General features: G+C 43.5%; 1 protein-coding gene across 4 annotated transcripts in view; it reads right to left on the reverse strand.

The window, feature by feature from the left end:
• Window positions 1-548: 548 nt before the first annotated feature.
• Ziz (dedicator of cytokinesis protein Ziz) overlaps window positions 549-22306 on the reverse strand; it is a 196935-nt gene continuing 175177 nt past the window's right edge. For all 4 annotated transcript variants that reach the window (XM_075682221.1, XM_075682222.1, XM_075682219.1 and 1 more), the window contains 7 exons: window positions 21431-21792; window positions 17721-17867; window positions 16600-16813; window positions 13758-13948; window positions 11757-11857; window positions 6742-6880; window positions 549-2969 (listed from right to left, as the gene is read on the reverse strand). In XM_075682221.1, the coding sequence (XP_075538336.1) occupies window positions 2874-2969; window positions 6742-6880; window positions 11757-11857; window positions 13758-13948; window positions 16600-16813; window positions 17721-17867; window positions 21431-21792 (1250 nt within the window). In that variant the 3' untranslated portion in view covers window positions 549-2873. The remainder of the gene's footprint in view (window positions 2970-6741; window positions 6881-11756; window positions 11858-13757; window positions 13949-16599; window positions 16814-17720; window positions 17868-21430; window positions 21793-22306) is intronic.

Raw genomic sequence — 22306 nt, forward strand, 5'->3', positions numbered from 1 at the left:
TACAAAATCGTCAAAATCATTTCAGGGTCCCTTTAAGTGAACTGTTTCCTTGGGTCCCTTGAAGTTCACTTAAGTGAGAGTTCACTGTATTGTACACTCTCTCAAATTTCAGCATATCCTATGCACGTACACACACACACAAATGGAATTTCTTTTATGAGCGCTCTAGAGCTGATAAAATTATCTGTTTTCCATTATTTGTCTCATACATAAGAATTTTCACATGATAGCATCATGGCAGTGTGAGGCATTACTCATGGTGCATATTATGTGTTGCCAAGACTATGGCTTTTCCGATACTGTGGCGACATAGAGTGCTAGAAAGGATATCAATGCCATTGAACATACTACAATCACCTCTGTCAGGGCCATCAGCGTTGCCCTCAGAGTTCAAATACAACATGACATTTCTGTCCAGCAACAAACAAGTATGACATTCTCACCGCTGAAGCAATTTGTACCATCCCGCATAGAGCAATTGACATTGCACAGTGAATGGAATAACTTGTGCAAGTGTTACAGCATTAAGAGCAATAGACACAAGTAGGTGACGGCTTAAAACTTCAATTTGTTTTAATGCATCTGTACAATGACTTGGCTAAAAGTGACAGTGAGGCAGTATACAAACATACATAAGTTACTGCACAACTCAAGCCTTTCACATGAGATATGTTGGCAGCCAGCATCACAATCTGCTTGTTCACCCCCTCTCCCACTGACTCCCACACGGCAAGCAAGCACTGCGCAGTAATGATGGCTGCCCATCACACCAATGAGCATTTTTAAACAAGGAAAGAAGAATGGGCAAAATGTACAGAAATGTAGACATAACTACAGCTACATGAAGCTTAGCACCAGCCAATCTCAAATAAAAGTGCACATAGTTTAACATCACAAGGCTGAATATTTTAAAGGAATGCACATTAGAACATGCTTTCAGAAATCTGGAAACAAAAATTGGCATCTGATTCGCATGTAACAGGCACGTAAAGAACACCTCCACAAAATTGCTACCAAATATGAAAGGAGAAAATTAATGCTAAAGTATTCAGTTTTTAGGCTAAAACACGGTCGTCAAGAACACAATGTCTTTTCAGCACATTAATGGCTGCACAAGAAAGAGGAGTCAAACAATTACCCAAATTAAAATTTTGTCCACATCTGTTACTGAGGTCAAAAACACTCGAAGTGCTTGCACATCAACATGATGGAGAGCAGTTTTTGGTGGTAGCAAAAGTTTCTTTTTTAACTTTACCAAATAACACTACAAAGAAATACTAGCACAAAAGTGAAAGTAAAAGATGACGCATGGCTATGTACAAAAGTGAGGAATAATGCACATCTCTAACAGCCATAGACGTTCCAAATACGTATAAACAGTTTGTGTGAAGCAAGCCACAAGCATGAAGTTTGAATAAATAATGCAGGGTTAAAGGCATTAAAAGCCCAGCAAATGGCAAAGCACTGTATTTAAGCTGCGACCTAGTCTACCAATGCTTTCTTTTCCTATCTATTCCTTCACAAAATCAAAAAGCACACGCAGGTGTCTTAACAGAAATAGAATACGAACTATACACACAAATCTGCATACATAATAGTCTTCTCTCTCTCAAGTGACTAGCAAAAAAATTTGAAGCAATTGTCGATACTGGAGCTGCAGCTGTAAAAAAAAAATTTGAACACAAGCAACAAACGAAAGATTACTTGGCTCGTACACGTAAGGGCAATGTGATGACATACACTACATGACACACATATGTTGCCTCAAGCATTGAAAAAAGAAAAACCTTTACAGTACATTCCGGCCTGTGCTGTAAAAGAAGGCGTGGTATGTTGCCAAGATTGGTAATTAAGACATGTACATTTTCTTCACCGGCTAAACAGCTACTGCACAAAGTAAGATCGGATAATGATAGAAAATTATAAAAGTGCTGGGCGGAAAAGCGTCTTTGCTAACAAGAAAGTGACGACTCGAGCTTTCATGTTATATAATAGTTGCACTGCAGGGTGAAGAGTAAGCCCTTAAGACGAAGCCATCAGCTATAGTATCTGCCATATATTTTACAGTATTCCACATGGTAAACTACAGTACATAACACCTATAAACAGTAAACCGATGAAATATGCCAATACTGCATTTGGCACTGCTTGATAAAGTGTCCTAAGTATTCAGCCCATACGAGACAGACTTTTTGCTTTAACATCATCATGATAATGGCAGGTACAAACAGGTTTTGCACAAGACAGCAGGCGAACAATGGCATTACCTTTGTCCAACACAAAAAACAACAGAAAACCCTCCAGTTCCAGCGCCACTAAGTATGCCGGCATTATTTACAGATTGCTCAGAGTGCTTTTCTGTACAACTGATGCCAACTGGCATATGAATAACCTGCCTACACTTTGAACCAATTTTTTTTTAAGAAGCCCTCTCACCTAAACACAGCCATACTGCTGTTTTCTACATACTCTATTAAAAAGGCACTTTGTTGACCTACTCGACTTAGTCTCAACCTTGGCATAAGCACAGCATGTTTGTGCATCACCCAATTCCTACTACATAAGCAGCAACCTTAAGTTCAGTGATACAGAAAAAAAAAAAGCAGTCTTTTATTATTTACATCATTTCTATAAACAAGAAGTAGAATGGCGGTGGTGCTGCAACGTCCACACCTCACTCCACAATTGTGCAACCACTGTGAAGAATTGGGAAGTAGATGAAAGTGCAAGGAAAGACACTCAACCTTCTTTCAATGACAAAATGAGAGTGCAAGGTGGTCATGAATATGAGATGGATCAGTAAAATTCTAACAAGCGGCAATGAAGAAGCTTGATCGGGAGAAAAAAAAACAAGAAGCAATCCTCAAATGGGTTTAAACGTTGCTAGAGCCCGGTGAGCCACTGATGAAGTTGAATACTTCGAGAGACATCCTCTTCATGGCAACCGATGAACGATGATCAGAGACCAGCTGTCAGGAACGGTTGAAGAAGGAAGAGGTATGTTCAATTAGTTTTCCAGAAACTTGACAATCGAACATCGTAAGTATTGCTGTTTGATCGGCCACCCATTCCTGTACTTGTCAGTATTATTTGCATAATTCATGCATCTCATAAAAGTGGTAACATACCACAACAATCCACACATATACAGTTGAATGGGGACATATCAAACTTGAAGGGCATCACAAAATGCAGTAGAACCTCGTTCATATGTTTTAGAAAAAAAGAAACACAAAAAAACGTACAATCCAAGATCACTAAAAAATTAAGCAGGCTCAACTGTAGTTGACCTCTACATAATGCAAAGCGATGCGCAAATCTTTGCAACTCAAGATGGCAACGTGCGCTGAGCCAGTAGGGCCGAGCAGTCCGGGACTTGCTGTGCCATCTTGATGTTTATATATTGCATAGTGTTTTGCAAAAGCTACATGAAACCAAAACTAAATTCAGCTGGTGGGCGAGTCTTGAATATACTGCTGCCAAAGCGAAACATGAAGCTTGCATTGCATATTTGGGTTGTCACCTATTAAAAGCATACAGTAAGCTTCCAACGGCAGTTTGCCACACACTCTGTGAAACAAATAAATGAAGATGCTTATCCTGATGTGGCTGGCAGCGATAGCTGTGGATGCAGCATGCAATGACCCGTGAGAAAATTTGCTGGTACTGCAAGAGGAAACTTAGTGCATGCTGGTATTGTCATGAGACACGAGTGGGCAAGTACAACAAGGAAGCTCCTGTGAAAGGTGCCTATTTCTGATTGAACATGTCTTGCAGGTTTTCACATGGTATCTAGTAGCCGGGAAACGTATCATACGACTGCAGCTTGGCGATGTACTGAGTGTTGGTGCCGAAAGATCGTGTTTACCAGGAACATATTAACCGGCAAGAAGGACACTAAACAGTATTGGGTTATTTTATGAGTTCTCGATTGCAAATGTTGGCACCAGAAGATCGTACGAAACAGAATCATATCAACAAGGTTCTACAGTCGTTCAACATACTGATACTTCAAAATGGAAAATATGCCTATCTGAAGCTTATCTAAAAATTCTGCACATCTTGGACACTCTCCTGAAAAAGCGAAAAGCAGGAATTTATTGATCCCATGATCGAAGCCTCTCAAGGAAAAGATCTAGTGCCATCCATTTTTTGTGCAGTGGACTGGGAGGCTTTCTGCATTCTTGAAGTAGCATAGTGATCTTTTTTCCTATAACAAACGGTCACAGGTATATATGCTTCACTGCCCAAAAGACAGTTCTTTCGGCTATGGGTATGCTTCACTGCATCTAACTGAAATCCAATGAAGCTTGCTAAAGCAAATCTGGCATTATGGAGCTCAAACAAAATCCTTGTTGCACAAGCCCTTCATATTTTGAAACATGCACCTTGCTCATTTTCCCTCAATGGCACATACTAGTACCCTTCAAATTCAATGTCTTCACACCATCTGGCAAAACAGTGCTGTTTCATCAACATTATCATTCCCGACGATGCTCATTAGCATCGACGGGAATGACGAGTCTCATTAGGAGAAGCACACTTGTAGGGGTGGCACAGCGTTCGATATATTGAATGTGGTAGCGAATGAAAGTTCAATATATATGCAGTACAGTGCTATACTTTTTGTATAGGGTTTCCAAGGGGATGTTACAACTGTTCGATACAGACAATAATTGGATATACCCGGGTTCTATATACTATCCAGGTGACATGAACCTTAAGAATTGAATAGGGGGCAAACTTGAAGGCTCAAGAAAAAAAAAAAAATTTGTGTGCACATATTATGAACAAGTGGCCGTTGAACTAAGATGGCTAACGCCCATGTATAATGAGAAGCAAATTTGATGCACCATATTACATATGTTCTTTTACACCATTCCAATTTATCTTGCACATTCCCTTGGTTCTAGCTCTACTATGTGCCATGAATATCAATTGTCTGACAGTGTGCCAACTCATAAACTCACCTCTATAATTCACTGAATGTGAGCTCACTTGAAATGCAGAGTATACAGAAGACCAAATACAGCATAACTTTGTTCCTTCATTATGAAAAGATACATGAGGGAAAAAAAACATACTAACTGGGAAAACGTACACCCGAAGCCACTAAAATTGGCAGAATCAACTGTATGTACCTCCACGGACATCTACATAACTACAAAGAATTGCATGAATTGTTGCAGCACGAGATGCCAGCGCACAAAGAGCTGGTGTGGTCTGAAGGGCCCTACCCGTGCACTGTCATCTTTTCAGCTTCAGGAACTTTACCAAGCTCACGTTTGTGCTCCTCAAATTCAGCCTGGGTCAGTCACTTCTTAGGGCAGGGCATTCACGCAGGACGTTTTGACTTGCCCGCTCAGCGAGAATCATTGCAACACGAGATGCCAACACATATCGAGCTGGGTCTGTCAAGTTTGTCATTTTACTACTGCATAGCATTTTGAAACGGCAACGAGAAACCGAAACGATATGAAACAGGGTAATGCCTGAATACACTGTCGCCAGAGCGAAACATAATGCTCACTTGGTGCCAGGCACGGCAGAGCATTGGATTATCATGTAGGGTGCAGTACGTTTCTAACGGCGCTATGCCACGTGCACTGTGAAACACAGACGAAGGTCCTTATCGCAATAGGGTTGGCAGCAATAGCTCGAAATGCGACATGCGAAGACCTGTGAGGAGATTCACTTGTATTGGAAGGGGAAACTGAGTGCATGTTAGCACTTTTACGTGACACGGGTGGGTGAGTACTGCAGGGAAGCTGCTGCGCAGAACCCTACTGCTCACGATCACGTGTGCCCTGTGCCTTTTCTTGTTTACCTGAGATCTAGTGGCAGGAAAACGTAGTATGTCATCACAGTTTGGCGACGTACTTAACACTGGTGCTGAAAGAGCTTTTCCAGGAAAGTATTAACTTGTAAAAGAAAAGTGCGAATGTACTGCGTCACTGTGCTCTCGATAGTGAATGCTGACACCGAAAACTCTTACAAAATGGGGAGCTTATCAACCAGGTTCTACTGAACTTGTCACCTATCTATGGCAGACCAACCTACAAAAAAACAAAAGGTGGTGAAAATATATTATGGTACATTTTCGATTGTAATTAAGATTGTATACTTATTCTATTTGATCCTGTATATTGCTCCCCCCCTGTGTAATATGCCAACTGGGGCCTTAAGGGAAAACTATGTGATAAATGATAAAAAACAAACGAAAAGAAATGCAATTTCTCCATTTTTGAATAAAAAAGTTTGTTTGCGAAGTTATGAATTCCAATAAATGGAAAGAAAATTCATGGCATTCGTATGTCTTACCGCAAAACACAACTGTTTGCGGCAAAGCCGACTTAAGAACATCGACCACCAGTTGTGCAGTACTTATTAGACCCTTGACCATCTATCTTGTTATAGAACCAGGTGTGTATTGGATTTCCACTTTATTTAGGAGCTTTAGTGTAATTTCTACATTACTTTTCTACTTTGGACAGAAAGAAAGCGGGTGCGCATTTGATTTGGGGGCAAATTAGAATCGGGAAAATACTGCGAATTGAATCAGCAGTATGTCTTCAGTTCTTTTTTTTTTCTGCACCTTGTTTAATTTGACCCGCCGGATAATTAAATCAATTTCTTAGGTCAAATTAACGGAGGCCACCTGTACTTGGAAAGCTTGCAAATGGTGGAGCCAATAACTTTTCGTCGCTTGAAGTAAAGCTACATCAGGCATGCAACACTCACCTTCTCTTTCATTATTTCCGAAAGCTGGCTGGCCATGTCAACGAGGTTTTTCTTAAGGGCATTGTGGTACTCGCATTGTTCAGGTGGGATCAGCTTGCCATTTAGGTCCAAGGCCTGCTGGCAAATGTTGAGGAATTGCCTGAAAACACAAACAAGGACAACAATAAGAAGACAATTTCACTGCAAAAAAGTAACATTGCAACTAGTTGCCAAGCACGAAGAGATGCTGTAGAACCTGCATAAAGGAACGTTGTGTCACTGGTGCCATCAACAAATGCCATCATAAAACACACCGAGGAAACAGTTTCAGCAATGTCAATGTTTATTCAAGAAATGTGCCATCAATAAATGAAACACCAAAGCCCCCTGATACTTTTTTTACTGGCCAAGAAACTTCAGCGTCGTGCTATGGGAGAGCTAGATACGCTGCTGGCAGTGGCCGCACGGCAGCATCATCGGTTCAGAGGGAGCACTAGAAAAGTGGCACAGAAGCTGGCCCATGTGTTCATGCAACGTTTGTAGCACCTTTACACGCTCATTCTGCATTTGAGCGTGTGCAAAGAAGCTTAAATGGTACTCAGGATCTCAAGAAAATAAAAAAAAAAGCCCAGTGCAAGATACGATGAGGAGCTTGACCTGCAGTGTTCGATCTTCAGGCTGTTTTCTTTTTGTTTTTTTATTTTAGCAGCTTAGCTAACATTTGCTGGGACACCTTATATTTATTTGCACATAAAGTGAATTGAACATACTTTCGAAGGTGAAATGCATGATTGCCAGCCTTTGCCAGATGTTCAAATTGAGTTGAGGATGTGTTGATCTTGTTTAGCGAATGTTAGGCCTAGCTCAGTAGACAAGTTAGCGAGCCCACCACCGATGGACCTGAACTAAAAGATAAATAATTAGGGCGAATAAAACTGCTTTTGTAGTTCAGTTATCGCCATATCAATGTCAAGTGTTGTATGGGCAGGCACAAGAAGCGGGAAGTGAGGACAGGGCGCAGAGCCAACATCGGTACGTCATCATTGTTAATCGACGGCTGCCGCTCATACTCACCAGTGCTTTCCCAAACGAAATGCAATTACACACAGTGGTAGCTCTATATGAATTGTTCATGACCTATAGAGGAGGTTCTGATATTCTTCTGCTGACATATTTGTTTGCCTCGAATGCCAAACAGGCAACAATTGACAGCCCCCACAATACTGCAGTGCGCCTCACTCAGATATGCGAGTACAGCGAAACCTCGTTAAACCGTAGTTGGCCGGAGGTCGGAAAAAAGTACGTACCAAACGGTGGTATTGCTTAACCGAAATAGCATGATATCGCCCACTTACCTGTCAAAAACGGAACTCAGAGAGAGTGCAATGAAAGGGGAGAAAGACATGCAGTATTTATTCACTTCACGCAACAAAAGTGTTATTTTTATTTGATGCCACGGCGGCCTAGCAGCGATGACAGCGGCTTCAAATTTACTTAAACTGCGAGCCAGCTTTTCAGCCAGCCCCCTCTTGTCGGCGGGGCGCCTTTTTCAAAGTGCCTTTTGAAAAAGTCGTGGGGAGCCTTTTTCACCGCGGAGTGCTGTTCTCGTCACGACGACTGCCTTCATGAGGCTGAAGTAATGCGCAGCGTCTGCCACTGTCGGGCCTAATCGTCTGTGCTGTCGCTTTCCGTGTCGTCCTCATCACTGTTGCTATTCGACACTTCGGCAACAACAGAGGCAATGATGGCGAAAAGTCGAACCTCGTAGCCGACATCACTTCGCAGTCACAGCAGCACTGCCAAGCAACTTCTTCACATTCCAAATGCCACACACCATAGGCAACAGCAGACCCCTGTCGCGTGCTAGTGCCAAGTTCTTCGTGTCACGTTTGATAGCACGGACGACGTCTAATTTTTCTTCTATGCTGATCACCCGGCGTCTTTTTAATCCAAGCTTCGGCATGACGCAAGTCCTTGTTTGCATGATGCCACAACGCTCTCTGGCACGGCGCCGATATGATTTTGATGTGGCTTCACGCGCAAATGCACAATTTGCGCTATAAAAAGTGGAAACACTATGTGTTAACCGATACGTACGCCATAAGCTGGTACGGTTTATGCAGATAAAATACACACTATGATCAACTGCCGCTGAGTCGGTGATTTGACTTTACTACTTTTAAAATGATACCACTGTTTAAGCAGGTACGGTTTAATGAGGTTTTACTGTATATAGCAGGCATCAACGTTTCCAAAGAAAGCTAGGCACTCTTTTTTTTAATGGGGTTTCATGTGCCAAAACAACTTTCTGATTATGAGGCATGCCGTAGTGGAGGACTTCAGAAATTTCGACCACCTGGGTTTCTTTAACGTGCACCTAAATCTAAGTACACGGGTGTTTTCGCATTTTGCCCCCATCGAAATGTGGCTGCCGTGGCCGGGATTCGATCCCGCGACCTCGTGCTCAGCAGCCCAACACCATAGCCACTGAGCAACCACAGCAGGTAAGCTAGGCACTCTCTAACTGAGCGCGTATTTGCGCAGTTAGAGAGTGCCTAGCTAGCTCAATGAAGTAACAATACTTCGTCGAGCACACTGCATGCGTGGTAAAGAGTTCTAAAAAAGAAAGTGAAAATCAGCTATGAATAACAGCCCCCCGTCTCCCAGTCGCAATGTTTTCAAAGGGGCCCCCGAAGCTACCGATCCTTTCCTGACCATTCCTAAATGCAATGGTTCTTTTCTGTTCTCGTCCTCGTTTTGCCGCATGTTCGCCCCCAGACCATTTGGAGCATCCTCTTGGTCAGTTGTAAAGTCAATGTATGATTTTTCGGATTCCCTAGGAACTGCGAAAACGTCGAAAAAATCAGTCAGTCCAAAAAAAAAAATGAATGCATGTCTTTTACAGCCCTTAAGGGCTTAAATCATCACAGGCACGTCCAAAAGAAGCTCTTAAGGCCTTCCAGTACACTTATTAGGCATATCTGTACTCGTACTGTGACAGGAGATGACTGTCGCATGTGTGTATAATTACGGAATACATACTGTGTCCCGTGACAATTGCCCCTCCCACGCTTGTTAAGCGTCACCGCAATACTTTAGATATGTTTCAACACACAACACTGCTGAGCTAAGGCGAAGCTGCCTTTTGGTAACCGGCATTATGCACTGCGCCGCTCTTTCTAAGCTTGGAAGCCAATTGCAAGGATTACAGAGGCGGAGTCAATGCCATTGCTGACAGTGGCGAATTATTTCAGTGAAAAACACAGCACCGAACAGCAGGAACCTTAATAGTGAATGTCGAAGCAGCTAGGCCTCGTGTTGCGACAGTGGTGGCTATGGCTGCCAACGGAGCTGCATGCAAGGGCACCAGTTCGAGGCGGTGAGATAATCAAAATGGCAGTGTTCGCTTTGATTAATGCCGTTTTGGACCTGCATTCATGGTAGAAAGTCCAAAAATCAGATGGCGAAGGGTTCTTGCGTCTGAAATTTAAGACATTCTTATACACTGACTCTGTGGGGTGCGTGGTGGTGCCGTGAAGCCATCTGCATTATCAGGCATGTTCCAAAAATCGGGCGTCTAGAAAAGTGGTCGTTGGCTGTACACAGGCAACTCCTCCAGCTGACCATACAGGGTCAAAGACAATTAATCCCGATTCCTTTCTTTTAATCAAGCCAGCATTAGGCCGACTTTCGTTCTCTCAATATACTGACAGCTAATTTTCCCTAATAGAATCGCAAATAAATTGCTTCAGTTTTTCCAGAGTATTTCCAGACTATTCAACATCTCTGAGAATTCGAGGTTTTCCCGGTTGGCAGACACCCTGGATTTACACGGTGCTTGAAGTGAATAGCCAACTATGGCCGTACGTGCCAGCATAAACAAATGCGCTGCTCAAATAAATATGTGTCCAAATGTCAATAGTTCCACTCGCTCTAGCTGTTCCTTGCCAAGAATATGCTGAATGTCTTGTTGAGAATGAGTAAAAAGAAAAGCGAGCAGCATGTGTAGAAATCAGCAGCAAAAACTCCACGACAGCCACATCAGTGCAGGGGGCTGTTGTGTCGTTTCACTGTGGCAACAAAATCGTCTTACTTGTCTGATGACAACTCAACTCCTGCCGACATGACCGTCAGCACAACACAGCTGTTGCAGGAAGTCAGCCGACCAAAAACGGCGTCGTGTCAGCCTAGCACGACCAGTCCTAAACCCATCAAACTAGTCTATACCACAAAAGCACGCTGACGACCCTGGAAATAGAAACCTCCTCATTTGCAGTGGCGCCTCTAGTTGGCAGCTGTTATTCCTACAGCAAGAGTGGCCTGAAGTTTCGTGACCAGCAGAAAAGTATTAAAGAAATCTGGTACCACCAACAAATTTGCCATCAAGAATGTGCCATCAAGAACATGTCACGTTGTGTTCAGCTTTCACAGTGTCTTTGGAAAAATGTTATTCTACACAGGCTCATTCACTACTACAGGAGTCACAGAGCAATTCCGTGTCAACTTAAAGGCTGAAATACTTTCATACTGTGGCTGGATAAGTGCACGAACAAATATATCCTGCAATTTTTATACCATTCTGATAAGACATGAAATAACACGAATAGTGAAATTACATACTTGGCATGCAAATTCTCCACGGCTATAACTGAACAGGCAATCTTAAAGTAATTTTTAATAGCTGACAAATTGTATAGGCCTGATATCTCATATTGTTGTTGACTATTTTACTTTTGTTTCGTACACTTTATGCTCTAGTTTATCTTATGTCACCTCTTGTTCCATTTTCTTTTTGTACGCCCTTTTGGCGCAGACCTTGTGTCTTCTAATACGTACTAATAAATAATATATAAAAACTGATTGCTGCCATCTAAGATACAAGACATGCTTAACCTTTGCAGTAACTAACACATTTTGACATTCTATTTTGCTGTTTAGACAAAGTTTATGCGTCAAGTATACACTTTCAATTTGAAGCTCTCAAAGCACAGAAAGTGAACAGACACATAAAAGCCGAACACTCTAATGACACTTGCCTAAATGTCTCCCTCAGCTCGTTGACCTCTTCCTCTGGGTACAAGTGGGATTTGCTCTCATCCAAGAAGGCATTCGCATAGGCAAGAGGGCCAGCATTCACCTGTGGATAGAAGCAGTAAACAACCAAGTGCCGTATTTACTCACACAATGAACGTACTCGCGCAATCAACCCAGTCCCCACTTTTCTAATCAAGAAGTATGTTTTTTTTTTTCTTTTTCTCACATAACGATCGCCCCATGAACTTGCTGCCGTGAAGTAGGAGACACAAAGTACGATTCAGTGTTTGATATGGCGACCGGGGGGTGCGGTTGTGTCCGATGACACGTCGGACGCCGAATCATACCATGTATCCTACTTTTATTACGATACCAAATATATGGGCGCTCCAGGCACATTTTTGCCATCGTGGTCACTGTGCACCGCATGGTGTAGGTGTGAGTGAAAGTGTGCGAGGGAAGCAGATGATCACGGCTCAATCGAAAGATGGCGCGCGAGCGCCATCTTTCGTCGCGCAAAAGGCCGTGGGGGGGGGGGGGGAGGAGGGGCAGTGGCATCGTACTTTGGCAGCTACTGCATACTGCACAAACGCGCCCAAGGGGCACCGACGATCACGGCTCTATCTCCCGTGTAGAAGGGACAAAAGCGGGAAGGAAACACGCCATCTTCCATCGCGTGCATGGCGCCAGGAGGAGGGGAGGAAGCGAGGGGGGTTTACTGCGGCAGCAACTGCATATTGCGCGGCCGCGGCGCACCCTATTTTCAAAGCAATCTGCGTCGAGGCTGAGTCGATGGCGGCTCATACCTTTGTGCCACCCCCCCCCCCCCCCCCATGCTGAGCTCTCGCCACTCAGTTCACGCTGAAGCGAATGTTTGCAAGTTTATACGGCCGATAAAACTACTATCCTTACTTCTTGTAGCTGTCTACACATTCGCTATCGCAATCAATCATTTGAATTTTGGGCAAAACTGACTTCTTCAGAGGTGGCCGCAATAAAAAAATTGCTCAAAATTTTACCCCGCATAATGAACGCCCCCCAACTTTGTGCATATTTTTCAAAGAAAGAAAGGTGCGTTCATTATGCGAGTAAATATGTGAGAACAGGCATGCATAAGGACCCCTGTGTCTACCCGCCATGGCTGCTTAGTGGTTTGGTTTTGGGCTGCTAAGCAAGAGGTTGCAGGATCAAATCCCAGCCATGGCGGCCACATTTTGATGGGGGCAAAATGCAAAAGCACCCGTGTACTTAGATTTAGGTGCACGTTAAAAAAATTCCAGGTGGTCCAAATTTCCAGAGTCCCTCACTACAGCGTGCCTCATAATCAGATTGTGGTTTTGGCACGTGAAACCCCATAATTTTGAAGGACCACTGTGCATGAGACTCCGAAGTACAACATAAACGTCTATTTTGAAAAGACAAACACAAATCATACAATTTTTCTCTTCGTGAAACAATGCAATGCTGCCATACTATGATGCAGCTGTCCATAATGACACTTCTGTTATTATTATTTGATATGAGAACATATATATACAAAGGACAAAGAGTGAAATAGGGAGGGAGCAGGCTCGCAACTGCCACGACAACAGGCACAACACCTGCCTACTCCTGAGGAAGATGAGAACAGAAAGAAGCTTACGATATAGAGAAGAGAAATGAAGAGGACCAAAAGAATAAAATTACAGGTCACAAAGACTAAAGTACAGCAACAACAAAGAATAGAGTGTGTCAGTAAGAACAGAACATACACACAGGAACAGAAAAGAAAACATACAGGTAGCACTATTTACAAAAATAAGTGTGAAAATCCTAGCAGCAAGCTGCAAGGAATAAAGGGATGTTTACTGCTGGTAAGCCTCAAAGCTCTACTAGCTCTTCTTTATAATTTTCTTTTTCCTTCAGCTGCACATGCCAGCTCTATAGTGTGCACCAAATGCTTTATATTGCAACTATTCAAAACATGCATTAACACTTCTGAACACCACATTGCGCACACCAACCTGAACACCAATGCTGCCCTGAAGCTTGAGTTGGAGCTTCTTGAGGTCAGATGGTTTGCGACGAACCACCTCGTCCAACTCGGCGACGCGTGTCTGCATCTCGTCAATGGCCACCTCGATTGGATTGAGGTCCTTCGTCCGGCGGCTTGTCACCGGGATCCGTTTCTTTACGTACGGGAAGCAGTAACCAGCTGCAGTGGAATCATCATGGCCTGTTATGCTACGGGTATACAGTGCACTACTTCAATTGGAATTTTGTACATACATATATTCTTACTACCATGATATTAATCTGCATTGTGCAGTATACACTTCCATGGGCATCACATTTATATAATAAACAAAGTTCGGAGTAGTGCCTGCACACAGCATACAATTCTAAAAATTGTATTCTGAATACTGCTAAAGCCAACTGCAACTAAATTATGGACTGCATAAAAAGATAACGTACATATAGAGGAGCCTCTATGCAAAATTTGACGTTTAAAATATGAGTGGGAGCATCGTGAAAAGCTCGCAAAAATAGCCCTTTTCGATACTGAAACTGAAAAAAAAAAACCCTGTCATCAACAACCCTTTGCTGGAACTGACGCATGACCCAACATGCAGCTCCTTTGCATGACTTCCACAATCTTGGAGGCCACACTGCTGCGCAGTGTAGAGGTAGATACCGTAACCACTGCGGGGTTCCGCGTGGAGCTCTTTCCCCATGAGAGACACTTGGACTAGAGCATGCTCTGACTGGTCACAGTGGTTCTCCAGGCATGGCTACGTGAGCCAGCCCAAGCTCTAGGCATTCACAGCTGCCCACAGCAGGCTGAAAAACCTTGGACATGGCAAGCTGAGACTTACGTCATAGCGGCACAGCCAAGTGCATGCATTATATGCGTAGGTGCTGTTTAAAGGCTGCCTACAGACAATCTATACAATTACCAGCTCTGCAACTTTGCCAAGATTGGTTTAGTCGTACACATACTACAGTCAACTTACACTAACTCGACCCTGACAGGACGGACAAAACTGACCTAATGATCCGGCGAGTCGAATTAAACGAGATGCAGAAAAAATGTGCAAACACGCCACTGATTCTTTTGGCAGTACTATTTGCCTGATTATATCGTGCCCCCAAATCAAATGAATGCCTACTCTTTGTGTGTTCGAAGTAAAAAAAACTAATATAGAAACGACATTATAGCTCCTAAGCAAAGTATAAATCCAACGCACACTTGCTGCTGCAGAAAAAAAATGAGCAAGGTTCTAACATGCATTGCGCAATGGCGACTGGTTCCCTAAAGTCAGCTTCGTCGCACAATTTTCTTGAAGTTAGCTTTGCTGCAAGACTTTCCGTTATGTGGTAAAGCATACAAACATCGTGAAAGACTGTTTTGGTTTAGTGTTCGATTGCACCGGTACCGGCAATTTGATGTCCAGTTTTCTTATTAAAAAAAAGGCATGCGTCAGAATCAGGTAAGTGTCATAATCAGACATTATGAGTTATGGTTATTGCTTGAAAATGTTCCTAGGGCAAACCAAAAACAGGGGTTTTCAACAGATGACGTGCGTTCAAATACATTCAGCTTCTCCGAGACAGATGTTGCTGCTAAAAGGGTCACTACTGGGGACACCGTGGGGGTTGGGAGCAAGCTCAAATTATTCAGTGAAGACTAAATTTAGGATCGAAATAAAAAAAGCTTGGGTCTATAGAAATGCATGGGTGCCGGCCGGGATCTTCACTTGGGGTCGAATTAACCGAAAAATCAAATTAATTAACCGGAGTCAAATTAACAGAAGCCTACTGTACCTCAATTGTGCGTTCTCGTGGCTCTGAGTTTTCATGGAAGGCTGCATAAGTCAAACATATTCAGGCTGATTTATCAACAGTGCAGTACGCTGGCACACAAAATCCAGGGTATGAATAATAAGCTCCACACAGTGTTCATCTGCTAAGAGTCATTGTAAACTTCTTATTGGATTGTAACAAAGAATGCTGATTTATTAACTCCATACTCTCAATGCACTAGAAACATAAGTAGAAATTCTGACTTTCTGAGGTGCAGCAGAAGGAGAATAGCAGATGATGCATTGGGCACTCTGCCTATTACTACTTTGATTGCGTCTGCGCTGCAAGGCTTCGACGTCCCGTCAGCAGTGGCACTCTGTAAAGCACTGTCGCAGGATGCCTTGTTCCCGCTAGCAGTGGTCACACCTGTACACTGAGCTCTAGTCTTCAAGTGCGGCGAGCTGCAGCCGACACAGCCTTTCTTGACATTGAGCTGTCTCATGATGTGCTACAGTACTTACGCTTTCACCAGCTCTGTATCCATCTTGCAATTATAGCATGGTTGCACATGTACAGGTGTGTACAAAGGCAACAGACCCACAGCATTTTTCAAATTATGGTTAGGCATAAATTTACAAAGCAGTTACTGTCTAAACTGGTATAAGGCATAGGCGTATGCCTGAAGAATATCCTCAAGAAGAAACAGGCCCACCTTTTTTATCCGAGGCTAGAATTGATGCCCTGAATAGTTACTGTTTATTTTGGCTTAAGGCATAGACACACACCTTAAGGCTGTTATCATGAAACAATGACATCTTTGCTATCTGGTGCTAAAATTGAAGTCAAAGCCAAACCGTTACTCCTGCCAACAAGGACACCTCATGACATTCTCTTTGTGTGTGCTCTTTCTTTTTTTCAGCAGTTGTGAAATACAGACCGGTACAGCCACCCATCTGCAGTGAAGACATCAACTGCTGTGCCGTAAGAACCTTCTTACAAGGCACTAACAGTTTGAGTGCTACTGGAAATACCAGGGGCAGATAGATAGGCACAAGGGCTCACTGGTGAGGATGGTGCGTCGCTTGCACTGTTCATCCGGGGCACCCCGCGCCTTGGAGCCATCCAGGGTGAAGGGTGTCTCATACATGAACTCCGAGATGTTATTGTGCCGCTCAAACTCGGTCTGACGCTGCATCAGCTCCATCTCGGTGAAGTAAGGCACCACGTGCGTCACCTGAATGTACACGTACTTGGGGTCCAGGTCACTTGGGTTCACCTGCGTAAGCAGCAGGACACGACACTGGCTGTTAAAAGATTGAAACAGCATGCACTGCTAGCAATTAATAGTGAACAGCAACATCCACTTGCAAGCCATACGTTATTGATCCTACAGGCTTTTTCATTTGAACTACAAGTGTGCTAATGTCATAAATTTTGAACGTAAGTCAAATAAAATAGTCTTCTGTTAATTGGTTCATATTCACTCTGTTAAGCAATATTATGCTAAATTTCTTCAATATTCACCTATGGCTGAATAAAGCAAGAAAACAATCATTAATATCTACAAAAAGAAATAAATTCACAGAGCTGCCTCACGTGTGTCTGACAGCACCTCTGTCCAAGAACTGAGCACATACCCAGGGAAAGTGCTTTCAAATATAGCACATGGAGCAGCACTTTCTTCTTATTCTTCAGTTTCTTTTTTTTATAAGCAATATCTTGCAGTTTCTTGATCAAAAATGTTTTGTCTTAAGGCTGCCTGCAGATCTATCTCAATTTGTCTTAATTAATGTTTTGTGTGCCTGACTGTGTGTGTGTGTGGTCATCACTATCTTTACACCAATGTAACACAAAGCATTAAATGTTGCGCCCCTTTTTAGTTCTGTAGGCATTAAAGAATCCCTCCCTACATACACATACTGAGTAACAAGGTTATGACAATTCCTTTATGACACTAAAACAAAGAAAGAATATACAACTAATGTGCTTTGAATAAATAGCAGCTTTTCCATACACCACTGTCGTTCTCATCCCACATGTTCTTTTTCTTGTTCATAAATCTTTAATCAAATTTCACCCTTCAAGGATGCTTGGAAAATTCACATTGTTGGTATGCCAAACAATAGAGAAGCGACTACTCCATAAAACCTTTACAGACTGACGTGCTAGAAATGGTGTCGAACCTGATTGGAGTCCATGATCATCTTGACAGAGTCCTTGCCGAATTTCTCGCAAAACATACGATGCAGACGCTCAGAGATTTCAGGAAGTGACGTGACCTTGGGCTCCTTGTAAATGTACTCCTTCTCAGATTCGTCCCCAAAGTAGGCCTGTAAATAGGAACAAAAAAGTCATTTGGCTCAACGAATGCATACAAAAAGAGAAGGCCTGTGTGAGGAAGACAGCAAGTGTACACGACAAGTGACGCAAACACATCTTCGCCACTGGTTACATTAAAATAACGCTACACGTACTTTTGTTTAGCGATGTGCGAATACTCGAGTATTCTACTTCGAATCGAATAGAGGCAATTTGAATAAATCAATCCACAAATCGAATATCTAATGTTTGGTTCTTTAACATTTGGTATATTCGGTGAACGACCTGGCCACGGTTGGTACCTTGACGTGCGAGGCGTTCCCATGGCGCGATCTCTATCAGTACAAGGTTCATCCAGGTCGGTGGTACCAATCACAATGATTGTCGCGCCACCTGCAAGAGGAACTACAAAATTGGCGCTTATTTTGGAAAGCATGAAAGTATGTGCAAAGCTTGGTCCGATTAGACGCCGGAAGGCACGCAGATCGTATTGGATACACTGCTTCAATGGCCATCAGTATAACCCAGCCATACGCGGGATCTTGTGTCCAACCATTGATAAGCAACTCGTGAGAATGTATTAGCAACAAGATTTCAGAGATGGCTTGCGGCCCGTTATCATACCAGCCAGCAGCGATTTTTTGTCACAGCCACACCACACTGTGTAGCCCATCAGGCCTAATCGGAGCGGTGCGTCAAGTGTCGGCTACTAAAGTTACGGCTTCACACTGAATCAATGCAGACTATTCGCAGCTGTCACACGACACTCAAAAACCGACAAGCCACCTCGCCGATGAAAGTTAGTGTATGGGATGACCGTTATTCCCGGCTGCCATCGCTGCCGAAACACCGAACGGTGGCCATTCGTTCTGAATGCTGGGCATAGGTGCATGTCTCTCTCTTTTCGTAGCCTCGGCGACTCGACGCAAAACTAGCTTTGGATATATACATGGTAGAATCGAAAATGTCATATGACAAGTGCGCTGACTTCCCAGCTACAAATGCCATATACACGGATGCCAGATGAATGCGAAGGGAAAGAAGGGGCTAGGGGGAGGAGGGGGCAGGTTGTGCAAACTTGCCATGGTCCTCCTGATTTGAGAATCTATGACAGGCAGCAAACAATGCTGAACTCGAAAGTTAGAAGGCCGCAGCTATTTGCCACCAGCACTGAGTGCGGTCGACTCGTGCTGTGCTGATGACCGCGAGGAGCGATGCCCAGTTATGTGATGCACGGTCCCTGCTTTTGTCTGTCATGCAGACTGACCTTAATGAGCTGAACATAACCCACAGAAACCACCCACCATAAAGATAAAAAAAGATCCTTCTGTTCTCTGGAATAAAATTGGAAAGCAACTTTCTAATCAGTAGAATATTGCCACTAAAGGAAAGAAACTATGTGGACAGGGACTGGCACTCCGTTAAGCACAGTATGTTCCTCTAGTGAACTGAGGCCTCAGTGGTATTCAGGACAACATAACTTTGCTACTCCTTCAGCTTCAGAAAGAAGTAATCACTTGATTCTATTCAACAAACATCCTTTCAATAAAATCTATTTTCCAGTCCTTTGTACACGCACAGATTTATTAGTGCTGGCAACTAATTTGATGTTCCTTTCAATAAAAGTAGACCATACTATAAATCTCGTTTCCTAGGCACCTATGTTACCGATAGCAAGCAACATTCTTGTTATGTAATGTGAGTATATATATTTCTGAGCAACTGCAGCAAGGTGTCTTTATGGGCAAATTTTGTACGGATAAAGCTATTAAATTTACAAATATTTGATTCGAAATCTATTATTCAGTATTCGCACAGTCCTACTTTTGTTATTCCTTCTTTTTACAGCTGGCTGTCTGCACGTACACTCGAACCCTGTTATAACTAAATGGGATAGAGCACAGTAAATGAAATTCCCCCTTGAAATTCCCACAGAGAACTATGTATTTCAAACTTCGTTTTCTACAAAGTGAAATTGTCCAGCCAATGAATATAATAAATTAGATTCATCTCCGAAAACCAAAGATGCCCGACCGTTGCATGCCAAATACATTGCTTTCCGCGGAGTTCAGCACTTGTTTGCCATGGCAGTTCAAAACTCCCGTGTCCGCGTACTGAATACGTCACCAAGCAACACTGGTCTTTATCACCACCTCACATAGCTGCACACCTGCGCTCTAGCAGCATCTCACTATCACGCTTCTCCATTGACCTCTCTCTTGCACCTGCCTGGCTGCACGAGTTGCGCCCACAAGGCGGTGCAAAAGATTACATTCACTTTTGCATGGCGCGCCATGCAGGCAGGCGCTGCTAGGCGTGGCCTTCGACATCTCCCTGGTGCAATCTCAAGGGTTACGCCAAGCCCGGGCAAGTCGCACCACGCTGCGCAGCTACATGTGGTGGTATGAAAGATTAGTGCATTCACTTCTCTTTCTCTATGGTGCACCATGCAGGCAGCCACAGCTGGGTCTGGCCTCAGAGATATCCCCGGTGCAATCTCAGGGGTCACGCCCAGGCCGTGCATTCATTTCTTCTCCCTGCGGTGCACCACACAGGCTGGCAGCTGGGCGTGGCCTCCGAGTTCGAGTTGGTGTCGGTGCAATCTTGGTGGCCACGAGCTGGCCGAGCCAAGCCAGCACAGCGAAGTTCGCCTGCCTCCTCGATCACATAGCGGAGCACGGTGTTGAGTGCCACAAACAGCTCGACCGCGATGAGCCAAGTGGAAAGCCGACGCGAAAGACCGTCACAGTGGCTATCGAAAAGGCTATCGCATCAGGCGCTAAGTCATGTGTTGCACACGCCAAAGATTATTCTGTTGTTTTATTTGAATTACCTTGCATGCATGGCCGTCTAGCAGTTCCGTGGGCCTCAAAGCTGTCTTCTTATTTCCATGTTTACAATTGTGTACCCCCCCCCCGTTGGCCATACATTGCAGTAAATGGCAATAATAGATATAGCAAAGTAGTGGACATAACAAAGTAATTTCAACCCCTCCCCCTTCAACTTCGTTTAATGAGGCTCAAGTGTATTAGCATGCCATGACTCAGATATCACTGTTTAGTTCTTGCACGGCAGATTTTCGAAGGGTTATTATCTGATTCTTACTACAGAATGTTGTTATGTTGCATGTGTTATAGCTTCATGTGTAGCAAGCTCATTATCAAAAGCACACAACACAGGTAGACATGTTCTGGCATTGTCATAATCACCATTCGTTGATGCAGAACCTACAACTTTTTTCCATTGCATATTTTGTTTGAATTGAATCACGTATACCATACTTTATTGCCATCAGGCAGGTTTAGCTATGTGAATAAATAAAACATAAGATATGCCATACAAGTTATAGGCAGGACACTGTAAGTGCAATTCGATTTGATGACAGTCGATTTTACTAGCCACTATTGCTGTCCCTCATGTGTCATTTTGCTTTCAAGGTCTGAGTTCATCCAATGAACAGTTTGCTTTTTTAATCAATAATTCCTGTCAATTCCTGTCTGCGCACTATAACTTCTATGTGACAATGACAAGAAAGGACGTAACAATGAGAAAAATGGTAGAGAAATAAGCGTGCCTGTCCGAAGAAGACGACACGGTAGTAAGTGCCCAGGAGGCGTTTCCCCGTGCAGTTGACTTCGAGGATCTTGTTGTAGCCCTGGTGCAGAGTCTTGTAGCAGCGTGCGAGAGCAGCGTAGTTGCGTCGCCGCTCATAGATAGGCACCAACAGCCGATATATGTCGGCCATCGCTTCGTAGCGCTCGGCCAGCTGAAGTGTCTCGACGCACTGTTCCAGCCGTTCAACCAAGGACTCTTCCGTCTGTTGGAAGTCCTGCTGCTGCCCGGCCGTGGCAGCGGCGTCTTCTCGGATGTGTGACTCGTCGCGCACTACATTTGGCGAGGTGTTTTTAAAGGCCAGGCAGCCCTCAGGGAACACCTCTGCATCAATTACAGTAAATGGCAGCAGATTTACTTGACGATGCCAACATGCACTCACAAACATGAGGGGTAATAAGTGAAGCAGTCACATTATTGTCAAGATTCCTTATTGTTACGTGTGTAGAGGATGCTCTATAGTTGGCAAACTTCTGCAGCGCATCAAACACAGACAATATAAAAAGAATGGACACTCAAAAGAATGATGAGGGTGCCTGTTGTCCATGTTTATTGGACTGCAAAACTTTGGTAATGTACAGCACAAAGTAGCCCAACACTCAACTTTGGTGAATTCCATTATTAGCAGATGCACCATGCAGACACAATCAAGAGAAGAGTAGCACATGACACATTCTCGTTGCTATCAACCAAACATCTTAATGAAAATGTTCAAAAACTCCGGAGACACCAAAGCACTTTCGAGTTGTGAATGCGAAAGCATTAATGTCCAATTGAACACCACTGAGCGGTCCTTTGAGTTATGAACTCTTTTCAGGCAAACGAGCGCATTGCAACA

The sequence above is a fragment of the Dermacentor variabilis genome, chromosome 2 (assembly GCF_050947875.1).
Source record: "Dermacentor variabilis isolate Ectoservices chromosome 2, ASM5094787v1, whole genome shotgun sequence".
Lineage (NCBI taxonomy): Eukaryota > Metazoa > Arthropoda > Arachnida > Ixodida > Ixodidae > Dermacentor > Dermacentor variabilis.